General features: G+C 40.4%; 1 protein-coding gene across 1 annotated transcript in view; it reads left to right on the top strand.

The window, feature by feature from the left end:
- LOC142934211 (uncharacterized) overlaps nt 1-12,229 on the top strand; it is a 20,123-nt gene extending 7,894 nt beyond the window's left edge. The window contains exons 2-7 of the mRNA XM_076078687.1: nt 7,687-7,831; nt 7,932-8,027; nt 10,035-10,179; nt 10,324-10,469; nt 11,158-11,297; nt 11,633-12,229. Coding sequence (XP_075934802.1) covers nt 7,687-7,831; nt 7,932-8,027; nt 10,035-10,179; nt 10,324-10,469; nt 11,158-11,297; nt 11,633-11,781 — 821 coding nt within the window. The 3' untranslated portion in view covers nt 11,782-12,229. The remainder of the gene's footprint in view (nt 1-7,686; nt 7,832-7,931; nt 8,028-10,034; nt 10,180-10,323; nt 10,470-11,157; nt 11,298-11,632) is intronic.
- The last annotated feature ends 392 nt before the right edge of the window (nt 12,230-12,621 follow it).

Here is a 12,621-nt window from a genome sequence, read left to right as displayed (position 1 = left end):
TTTTGCTTTGATTTGGGCAACGACAGTAGAGTTAGACTACAACGGCGCGATGCTGTTTCCTCATTCTGACGAGCAGGCGAGATGAACAGACGTGAAATTGCCCTGTGTCATTTGTGTGTCCTGTTTACAGGTGGGTGAGGAAGAATTGAATACTGAATGAGTCGGTTTAGATAAGCCTATTGTTAGCGGCTAGGTAGCTAGGAGATGGATGTCTGAATATATATGCGTTTGTGTGGGTGTCTAGCTTGATTGTCCGTTGTGCCGTGTTAGCGAAAATGGCGCGAAAGTATTGTTTGTGGCTCAGTGAACATTTCGTGTGTAATATTGTCTAAGACTGTTAAAATGTGTTTACCATATGTTTTGCACCTTGTGTTTTTTGGTAAATAAATAACTGATTCTGACGAGCAGGCGAGATGAACAGACGTGAAATTGCCCTGTGTCATTTGTGTGTCCTGTTTACAGAAACTTATCATCTGGCTATTTGGTACCAATCCTGGTACCTGTAACATATGTATATGTAACATATGTATATGTATATATGTATATGTGTATATATATACAGTTGTGTGAAAAAGTGTTTGCCCCCTTCCTGATTTCTTATTTTTTTGCACGTTTGTCACACTTAAATGTTTCAGATCATCAAACAAATTTAAATATTAGACAAAGATAACACAAGTAAACACAAAATGCAGTTTTTAAATGAAGGTTTTTATTATTATGGGGGGGAAAAAATCCAAACCTACATGGCCCTGTGTGAAAAAGTGATTGCCCCCCCTGTTAAAACATAAATTAACTGTGGTTTATCACATCTTTGGGAAGCTGAGTTCAATTTCTCTAGCCACACCCAGGCCTGATTACTGCCACACCTGTTCTCAATCAAGAAATCACTTAAATAGGACCTGCCTGACAAAGTGAGGTAGACCAAAAGATCCTCAAAAGCTAGACATCATGCTGCGATCCAAAGAAATTCAGGAACAAATGAGAAACAAAGTAATTGAGATCTATCAGTCTGTAAAAGGTTACAAAGCCATTTCTAAAGCTTTGGGACTCCAGCGAACCACAGTGAGAGCCATTATCCACAAATGGCAGCGCAGTGACGACTCATCCAAGAGGTCACAAAAGACCCCAGAACAACATCCAAAGAACTGCAGGCCTCACACCAGCAAGTCCACCTCTGAATGGCTTAAGAAAAACAAAATGAAGACTTTGGAGTGGCCTAGTCAAAGTCCCGACCTGAATCCGATTGAGATGCTGTGGCATGACCTTAAAAAGGCGGTTCATGCTCGAAAACCCTCCAATGTGGCTGAATTACAACAATTCTGCAAAGATGAGTGGGCCAAAAAATTTTTTTCCTTAATAATAAAAACCTTCATTTAAAAACTGCATTTTGTGTTTACTTGTGTTATCTTTGTCTAATATTTAAATTTGTTGAAAAAGTGTGACAAACATGCAAAAAAATAAGAAATCAGGAAGGGGGCAAACACTTTTTCACACAACTGTATATGTATGTATATATATATATGTATATATATATGTATATACAGTGGGGCAAAAAAGTATTTAGTCAGCCACCAATTGTGCAAGTTCTCCCACTTAAAAAGATGAGAGATGCCTGTAATTTTCATCATAGGTACACTTCAACTATGAGAGACAGAATGGGGGGAAAGAATCCAGGAAATCACATTGTAGGATTTTTAATGAATTAATTGGTAAATTCCTCGGTAAAATAAGTATTTGGTCACCTACAAACAAGCAAGATTTCTGGCTCTCACAGACCTGTAACTTCTTCTTTAAGAGGCTCCTCTGTCCTCCACTCGTTACCTGTATTAATGGCACCTGTTTGAACTCGTTATCAGTATAAAAGACACCTGTCCACAACCTCAAACAGTCACACTCCAAACTCCACTATGGCCAAGACCAAAGAGCTGTCAAAGGACACCAGAAACAAAATTGTAGACCTGCACCAGGCTGGGAAGACTGAATCTGCAATAGGTAAGCAGCTTGGTGTGAAGAAATCAACTGTGGGAGCAATTATTAGAAAATGGAAGACATACAAGACCACTGATAGTCTCCCTCGATCTGGGGCTCCACGCAAGATCTCACCCCGTGGGGTCAAAATGATCACAAGAACGGTGAACAAAAATCCCAGAACCACACGGGGGGACCTAGTGAATGACCTGCAGAGAGCTGGGACCAAAGTAACAAAGGCTACCATCAGTAACACACTACGCCGCCAGGGACTCAAATTCTGCAGTGCCAGAAGTGTCCCCCTGCTTAAGCCAGTACATGTCCAGGCCCGTCTGAAGTTTGCTAGAGAGCATTTGGATGATCCAGAAGAGGATTGGGAGAATGTCATATGGTCAGATGAAACCAAAATAGAACTTTTTGGTAAAAACTCAACTCGTCGTGTTTGGAGGAGAAAGAATGCCGAGTTGCATCCAAAGAACACCATACCTACTGTGAAGCATTGGGATGGAAACATCATGCTTTGGGGCTGTTTTTCTGCAAGGGGACCAGGACGACTGATCCGTGTAAAGGAAAGAATGAATGGGGCCATGTATCGTGAGATTTTGAGTGGAAACCTCCTTCCATCAGCAAGGGCATTGAAGATGAAACGTGGCTGGGTCTTTCAGCATGACAATGATCCCAAACACACCGCCCGGGCAACGAAGGAGTGGCTTCGTAAGAAGCATTTCAAGGTCCTGGAGTGGCCTAGCCAGTCTCCAGATCTCAACCCCATAGAAAATCTGTGGAGGGAGTTGAAAGTCCGTGTTGCCCAGCGACAGCCCCAAAACATCACTGCTCTAGAGGAGATCTGCATGGAGGAATGGGCCAAAATACCAGCAACAGTGTGTGAAAAGCTTGTGAAGACTTACAGAAAACGTTTGACCTCTGTCATTGCCAACAAAGGGTATATAACAAAGTATTGAAGTGGGAGAACTTGCACAATTGGTGGCTGACTAAATACCTTTTTTGCCCCACTGTATGTATGTATATATATATGTATGTATATATATATGTATGTATGTATGTATGTATGTATGTATGTATGTATGTATGTATGTGTGTGTGTGTGTGTGTGTGTGTGTGTGTGTGTGTGTGTGTGTGTGTGTGTATATATGTGTATATGTATATATGTGTATATATATAGGCAAAAGGAGCCCCAACTAAGTATTGAGTTACTGAGATACTGAATTTGGGATTTTCCTTAGTTGTCAGTTATAATCATCAAAATGAAAAGGAATAAACATTTGAAATATATCAGTCTGTGTGTAATGAATGAATATAATAGACAAGTTTCACTTTTTGAATGGAATTAGTGAAATAAATCAACTTTTTGATGATATTCTAATTATATGACCAGCACCTGTATATTGCAATCCTAAAGCAGAGGAAATCAATCAAGACAGTTAACAGTAACAGCAGCAAAACAAATGTCAGCAAACGTGTTTATTAACTTGCAGTAACACATGTGCATATACTTTATATTTTTAAAATAAGATGCCCCCCCCCCCACAGGCAAATTTTCTCCAAAATTGTCCAAATCACATTGAGAAAATGATGAAAAGAGAAACATTTATCAATAATGTTCACACAGGGATGCAAACTTAGAAGATTGACACATTTTACACAGCAGAATATATACATATTCACATAGAAATCATTTACATGGATGTCTTATGTAAATTTAAATAAATAAAATAAAAAGGTGACAGTCACAACTGTCATCTCTGTGACAGCAACATGAACACATGAGAAGGATCTACTGGTTGTGTTGTTAGTGAAGGCTTTGTACAGGATGAGAGCTAATGTAACTGTAACCTTAAGTACAGGATGGTCAAATGGAGATATTACAAATGGACTAATGTCTTAATTAAAAGCTGTGGCTGCTGAATGTTTGTCCATCGTTCTCTCCTCAGCTCCTGGCTCTCTGTAACAAAACAAGAACAGAATCAGCAAAATACTCAAATTCAGTGTATTCGTGTAGTTAATCTCAACGTTTGAAACGTTACCGGACTTAAAGTGATATTTCAGGTTCACAACCTGTCTACCTGAGCTCACGTTGGTCCGTTTATGGACATGATATAAAGTATAAATCATCTGTAAAATCATCACAAACTCAGTAAGATATTATTCAACCTCTGAGGTTTGAGAGTGAAGTTATTAAAAGTTACTTTCCAAGGCTTACTACGGTCGGATGCAGGCAGCCGAGCTGCCGGTAATAGCGCACCGGCACGCAATGCATCTTGGGATATGGTGGGCCGCGAAGGATACATCAGATGTGTCCTCCAAATCTGGGACCAGAAGGCTGCATTCGTCGGCTGCATTGAAGGACTCTTCAACAAAAATGCGAAATGGGACAGCAGTAGTTGCAGCGCTGTGACGCAACCGGTCTACGAATGCAGCCTCCGAAGGATGCAGACCCTGAATTGAGACACAGCTACTGTCACATCTTCAAGTGTTTGAGGCCTCTCTTGCAGACATTTTGAGCCCTTTATGAACCCTTTCCGTAAGTCGGCATGGTAAGCTGACTTAGCCTAAGGGAATTACCCACAAATCATTGCAATGTGCCGTTAAACACGGGGTAACCAGTGGACGCATGGAGACGTAAAAAAAAGGTAAACAAAGAGGACTCGCGTGTGTTCAGCCTGTCTTAATAAATTTACTCAGAAACATTAAGGGTTAAAGATGGAACAACAAATAAACTCGAAATCAGAAGATATGTATTTATTTATTCATCAAATATTAGATTTTGTCATTGAAGCTGTTTCGACAAAAACGAGTAAATCTATAATATGAAATCACCTCATCTTGTGAGGAAAGAGCCTGGAAGACGTTCAAATCAGGGAGTACAAAGTATAAAATAAATACACACAATTATACATCATATTTATTGTCGTTTTCATGGTAACGTGATATGTTGCAGCAAAGTGCTGTCCCGTTCATATTTACACCATCTCAAGCCCTCACAGTCTCTCACACTCAACCACTTACCAGGTGACGTCAGTAAGTCCTTGAGGGTTCAGGGTTTGAGGGTTTAAGGGGGACATTGGGATTTGGCCTATGGGTACATCCCAAGTCTCTTAATTGCGTCCCTGTTTCCCTCTCTTGCGTCCTTTCCTTATGTCCTAGTCCATACCACCAGGGATACATGGAGAGACGCAAGGAAACCATGCGAGGAGAGAGGAAACAAATAAATGTGTTTTTAGAGAAATTAGATGAGACTGTCTTTTTCTGATGATGGCGGATCAGCTGATCACAGAGTTTGCTTCTGCACACATGTACTGTACTTAAGAGTAGCCTGAGTATTTATACACAGTCCATAGTATTTATACTGTGTTCTGTGTCCTGTTTATAAGCGCAGGACCGATTTCTACCGAGGGAATGTGTTTGTCTTATTTATGAATTATTTGCGTCTGTATTTATATAAATTCAGATTGTGAAGTCATTAAAAAATAACCCAGAATATGATTATGGTGTCTTTGGAACATTGGAATTCATTTATTAGGCTCCATGTTTCAGGTTGAATTTAAATGATAAAACTCATCAAACACTCAGGAATGATCCGCCTCAGAATGAAATGATGATAAATGATGTAAAAAGCTCTCTGACTTTAATTGTATCCATAATAAAAGTTATTGAGGGAAATATCAGATCATGAAAAGACAAATCATTCTAATAAATGTAGAAAGTTGTTTGTGGTAAACCATTAGAGAGATGTTGCTAACAGGCTCATCTATTGCAGAGATGTTGCTAACAGGCTCATCTATTAGAGAGATGTTGCTAACAGGCTCATCTATTACAGAGATGTTGCTAACAGGCTCATCTATTGCAGAGATGTTGCTAACAGGCTAAACTATTAGAGAGATGTTGCTAACAGGCTCATCTATTGCAGAGATGTTGCTAACAGGCTCATCTATTAGAGAGATGTTGCTAACAGGCTCATCTATTACAGAGATGTTGCTAACAGGCTCATCTATTGCAGAGATGTTGCTAACAGGCTCATCTATTAGAGAGATGTTGCTAACAGGCTCATCTATTACAGAGATGTTGCTAACAGGCTCATCTATTGCAGAGATGTTGCTAACAGGCTCATCTATTACAGATATGTTGCTAACAGGCTCATCTATTAGAGAGATGTTGCTAACAGGCTCATCTATTACAGAGATGTTGCTAACAGGCTCATCTATTAGAGAGATGTCCTGTTCGCCTCGGTCCAGACCTTTCAATCTGCTCACTTCACCGACTTTCAGTTGACTTTCTTCCTCATTTGTGTCCGTAACCGTAAATCCCGCTCTGACTTCCACCTCTTTACAATACATGGTTCATCACTTTGGGCTGCTGAATAATAGTCTTGAATTTGATATGACTCCCTTGATTAACAAATGAATATTACATGTATGTCATGCCTTCTCAGTATTGGCCAACATCTTAGTCTAGTTCTGTGTTTTTTACTTTCTCTTATGAAGTCGCTCTGCTCGACTCTTGAAACATGTGCTGCTGTTCTGATTGACTTCCCCATAGAAATCATCTTTCGTGGTGGTAATGTCCGACTGAAGATGGAAACATTAAAAATTCAGTCTATTAGTCGACTGTCCCACTGTCCACCTCTCATTCATTCTGAGTCTAAAATGGCATTTTACTAACAACAAATCAGGAGAAAATGAACTTTGTTCGACCGTTCTGTCTCAGCAACACAATTTTGCGAATTCTGGCATCTAACGATTGCAAACGCCATAGCTAACCAATTTTCATAATATTAAATATGGCGGTTAGCTGCGCAAATATCTAATGATAGCAAAACAAAATATTAATACATTATGCAAATGCAACCCAATCTGCTTTCACTCATCCACACAACGTTCACAACACTTTAAAATGAGGCAGATATTCCATGACCACGCCCACGTAGGTGACAGGAAGTGTACACCATTTCATCAGTGGCGCTTGTAATGTGAATAAACATCCAACTCTAGGATCTCAAATGGATGGGACTTCCTCATATTGGGGCATTTCTTTAGTTTTTGTTTTGTCCTAGCCCACATTTATTAAAGGCTTTCTATATTTAACCACCCACTCTAGTGCCTACCCCGCCAGTTTATTCAAGGTCAACATTCATAATGCAAATAATCAAAATATGAAAGTGCTGAGCACTGACTGACAGCACTGTCTGAACCCCACTGCCTGAACCCCACTGACTGAGAGCACTGACTGAACCCCACTGACTGACAGCACTGACTGAACCCCACTGACTGAACCCCACTGACTGAGAGCACTGACTGAACCCCACTGACTGACAGCACTGACTGAACCCCACTGACTGACAGCACTGACTGAACCCCACTGACAGAGCACTGACTGAACCCCACTGACTGAACCCCACTGACTGACAGCACTGACTGAACCCCACTGACTGACAGCACTGACTGAACCCCACTGACTGACAGCACTGACTGAACCCCACTGACTGACAGCACTGACTGAACCCCACTGACTGAGAGCACTGACTGAGAGCACTGACTGAACCCCACTGACTGAACCCCACTGACTGAGAGCACTGACTGAACCCCACTGACTGAACCCCACTGACTGAACCCCACTGACTGACAGCACTGACTGAACCCCACTGACTGACAGCACTGACTGACAGCACTGATGGACCTGCTTAATGCTCTTGCTTTCCAGGTCCTTTCCATTCTACTACAGGTAATGTGTCAGCCCGCTATGAGACCGACATCACTCCAGCTGGCTGGACCTTCTCTATCTGGGGTGTTATCTATACCTGGCTCTCCCTGATGGTGATCTACATCACTACATATGTATTCAGAGGGTAAGATAACATCACAATAGTCCTACTAAATATTGACCCCCGTGGATTGAACCTGTGTGATAGATGCAGATGAAAGTGATCTCTCTCTTCCTGTGAATAGATCCTGGGCTCAGTGTCTGATGCCATACACCTTATATCTGTGCTGGCTGTCCAACCTGGTGATGAATATAATATGGCTGCTGCTGTGGGACAGAGAGTACGTCTGCTACTTCTACTCTGCACAAAAAAGCCAAAATACAACAACAGTAATGATTAAGAAGGGATGTAATGTGGACACTGTGGGTGAGGGGAGGACATGTAGGCGAGTACGACGAGGAGGATTAGAGCGCTGCAGGTGAACCATGAGTCAGCATCAGCCTGTGACCACTGAGAGGAGTAGGGCTAGAGAACAGTGCAGGCATTGAGGTATGGAAGAGTAGTTCACACGGATAGTTATGATGGAAATGGACTTTCATTTGATATTGATGATATTTTATTTTCTTAAAGGGTAGTTTCATGGACGTAACTTGCATAAATGACTCAATAAATAAATTAAAAGGCCATTAATGTGGCATTAATTATTTGATAAAGTGATATTTCTGTTTCAATTTGCTTCTTTATCTTTTAACCTTTGTGTTAATTCCCCCATTTATTTGCTCTTCTATTTCATTTTACCCATTTATTTATTTATTTATTTGTATTTATTTATTGTTAAATATATTTATTTATATATTTCTGTATTACTTTCCTTTACGTAGACGTTTCTTCGTGTGTTATTCGTCGTTGTGTGACCGCGTTGCACAACGAAATGTGGATTTTAGTCCCAATTTGCTACATTGGAAAGAAAACAAAAATTGAAAATAAATAAATATATTTAACTATTAATAAGAAATAGATTAATAAAAGGGAAAATGAAATTGAAGAGTAAATAAATTGGGGAATTAATACAATGTTAAATAAATGAAGAGGAATTTATCATTAATCCCTTCCACTGGTTTCTCGTGAAAAACAATATTTACAACTTACATTTAAACTTCACAATAATTGACCTTCGTCCAATACCAATTTTTACTTAATAGAGCTTGAACGCATCATAATGCAACTCAGTGCAACCTGTGTGCGTTAGCTTTTTGCTGCGTCATGAAGCCGAGCAGGAGTGTGCTGTCCACCGCTAACAGCTAACAGCTAACACAGATCTGTTGTTCACAATGTGACCCTTCAGGGGGTTTGTCCTGATGGTACTTGGGCATCTAAGTACTTGGTAGTGAAATATCGGTTCTAGTGACATCACTCGGTCTGCTCACAGTATTACAGGATAATCCAAAATCTATTTAAAAACACACTATACATTTTAAATGTGCAAATAAATTCAGCTCCAAAGGAACTTTGTGGAAACTGGAACTGTTGATAGTGTGTTCTGTCAATTAGCCAGAAAAACAGACATTTCTGGAAAGTTTAATGTTGTGTGCTATGAGCACCACAATCCCAATCCATTCAGCTCCTTTACAAGAGGAAGGAGGTAGATATCTTTAAACACTGCCAAATATGAATATCATATCTGCAAGAAAGTAAGAATATATGTTTGTCGATATTTGATTATTTTATTTTCTCAGCTGAGAAATTTTATGATCAACTAGAAAGGTGTACTCAGTAGAGCGCAGATCTGCACCAGATATGTCTGCAACGTGGAGTTGAATGAATACAACCCACAGCTGGCTAACCCGTCTAGACACCAATAAAACACTTAACTCAAAAACAAGCAGCGATGAATTATGCAATGTATGATGTAATCGGGTCACACCATCCTACCAGAAACAGAATGAAAGTCACCAAGCTGTACAGCAGTGTGTGTGTGTGTGTGTGTGTGTGTGTATCGGTAGTTTGCATTGTGTTTGGCTAACCGCCATCAGCCAACGAAACTAATAATTAATTTGATATTTATGTAGTTAATCATCAATGTTCCAAATGATAAAATGAGTATCGCTGAAAAAGGAAGAAACATAATCATCCATAAAATAGTTCTGTTGGTGATCACCAAATGATTGTGAACATCATATAGCCGATGGTATACGTAGTTGGAGAATCCATAACAATGCAATTGATCTAATAGTATGATTTGACTGAGCATATCAAGGCCTAGGATCAGAAAGTTAACAATTCATTTGATGTGCTGTCTCTGAAGTGAAGCCACTGCTGACCCTCTCTTCTTCTCTCTGTCTTGCAGGTCGATGCTGGCGGCTCTGGTTGTATTAATCCTGATGACTATTGCCAACTACACTGCTTTGTTCTTCTGTTGCTCTGCCACAGATTACTATGGACTCTGGTTACAGACGTACCATCGCAAAGACCTGTACTGTCTAAGAATACTGGTATGGCAGACTGTGTGTGTGTGTGTGGACACTGCTGGTAGATCATGTGCTCTTTATTCACTGTATTGCTGATGAGTCTCACTTTTTAAGACCGTCCCCTGTGAATGATGTCATTCTTGTGCTTGTAAATGTTCATATGTTCAGGTCCAGAATGGTTTGGCTCTCTATACCACATGGACTTCCATCGCTTCTCTGATCAACTTTTCATTGGTTCTCCACCTGTGGGGTGTGGCCAGGAGCACAGCAGCAACAGCTTCTCTATGCATCCTGTTTGCAGAGGTAGTGGCATGGTAAGCTTTGATTGGATGAGGTATTTAACAAGTAGAAGAGTGATCGATGTGATACTATCAGAGTATTAGCTTTAGTTCTGACACTGCTGTAATCGGGAGTCTGTCACTTCAAATGACTACAAGAGTTTGTGTTGATGTTGGTGGTCCCTATGGACAAAGGCTGTAGAGGTTCTGAGCACCAGAGTCCCTTAAGAGAGCATCCGCTGCTGCCGGGCTCGGACTGCTGGTCCAAAGTGGCAGCATAGCTGGATCTGGGTCCGTCTGCGGCAGGCTGGTTGCTATCAGAGGCCGGCTTGAGTCTGAGCTGAAGGAATGTGACGCTGTGGCACCGATGAGCAGCATTAAGAATAACTAGGTAGAAATAGACAATCTTCTGTCTCATTTACTTCTGCAGCTCATGTTGAGGCATCAGTATTCATTTGAGACTGTTTCAGAACCAGTTCAAAGTTTCTCAGATTCACTTTAATGAATTGAATTAATAGCAACTGCTGAATGTATGATCACATGCTGTTTTTTTATGATTGTCAGAAAGATCATTTTTGGAATCTTTAGTGTGAAATGTGTGTAAATGTTTCTTAAGACTCCAGCTGCTAAGGGAAGCTTCAGTGCAGAAGGTATCAGTGAAGTAGATCACTGCACTCCAATACATTGAACAGTTGGCTGAGCATTGCTCTGTCTGTGTGTGCAGGTTCCTTCTTGAGAACTGGGTGCTGGACCGTTGGGTGCGTAACATCCTGACCGTGTACCCCGTTGTGATCGTGGCTCTGGTTGGAAACGTCTTCAGACATTTTAACCCAGCTGATCCCACTCCAAACTCTGTGTTTATGGGTGAGTTTAACACCGGATCACTCCAACTGTGACTTCACCAGCCCCACTCGCATCTTTATAGCACAGCCTCACATTCACACTACATGAATACTGGATGAACAGAACAGACGGGAACAAACAAATCAAGTCCACACCCACACACACTGTATCAATGTCATATTCTATCAAGGAGGCCAGCTCGACAGCTGCTTCCAGATATAATGTGATCATATTGTGCTGCCTTCCTGTACTCGCTAAAATGATATCCATCTTTAAACTTGGAGGTTGATTTAAGTTCTGCTGACTAACCCAATCACACACTGGTTCATATCCTTACTTCTTTTGTGTCCGATCAGTTGCACTGCTGGTGTTGGCATGTGTCCTGCTGGTTTCCCGACTCTGCACCGTCATCTGGAGAAACAGTAGGCGACCTCTCCACTCCCCAGGCTCAGCACGGCTGATGGTATCACCCCTTGATGGCAGAAAATTCATGATTTTTACTTAAACAGGAAGCGTTTCAGTACTTCCTGTCCCTCTGCAGCTTTTAAACTGTCAGGCTACTCTTAATTACATTCTCAAGTGTTAATGTAATGGGGAGCCGGGTAAACCTCTCCTTCACTCCTCTTTTGTCCCTCAACTGCAATCAAGACAATGGGAAACGCTAATTACCTACTACGACTGTTAACCATTAATTACCATTATTATTATCTGTATGTTATGCTCTTTTAAACAAATGCATGCATGTGATTTCATAATGTTTTATAATGCTATTTTAAAGCAGTTTTATTGTTGCATTTATTGCTTTTTTTATATTGTGTGTATCCATTCAGGGACAATCGACTATAAACTGTAAAACTACAGCATGTTGACCTTTTATACAATATAAGTTCAATAGAATACTAAAAAGCTTTGTTGAATTAATTCTGCTTTGCCAATTAAATCGTTCTTTTGCACATTTATCGTATGTCTGAGTTCCTGAATGTGTCAAATCAGGAAAAACTATTTCACTGATGTGCACATTATTCAGTTTCCCACCATGAAAATGCAGCTAATGAAGACGGTTTGTTAATAAAACGTTGAACAGACCTAAAGAGTATTGAAGAAACATTAGACATACAGGTGCATCTCAATGAATTAGAATATCATCGAAAAGTTCATTTATTTCAGTAATTCAATTCAAAAAGTGAAGCTCATATATTATATAGATTCATTACACACAAGGTGATATATTTGTAGAAAGCAGCACAATACAAAAGCGTTTGGAAACCTTTAAGATATAAACAGGCATGAATACAGCAGCGGACTCACAAAGTGCCGTAACAAAACCCTATTAAGACACATTGTG

The sequence above is a fragment of the Anarhichas minor genome, unplaced genomic scaffold (assembly GCF_050575085.1).
Source record: "Anarhichas minor isolate MPS153535 unplaced genomic scaffold, ASM5057508v1 ptg000006l, whole genome shotgun sequence".
Lineage (NCBI taxonomy): Eukaryota > Metazoa > Chordata > Actinopteri > Perciformes > Anarhichadidae > Anarhichas > Anarhichas minor.
Note: the sequence above shows the minus strand (reverse complement) of the source record. Positions and strands in the feature narration are given on the sequence as shown.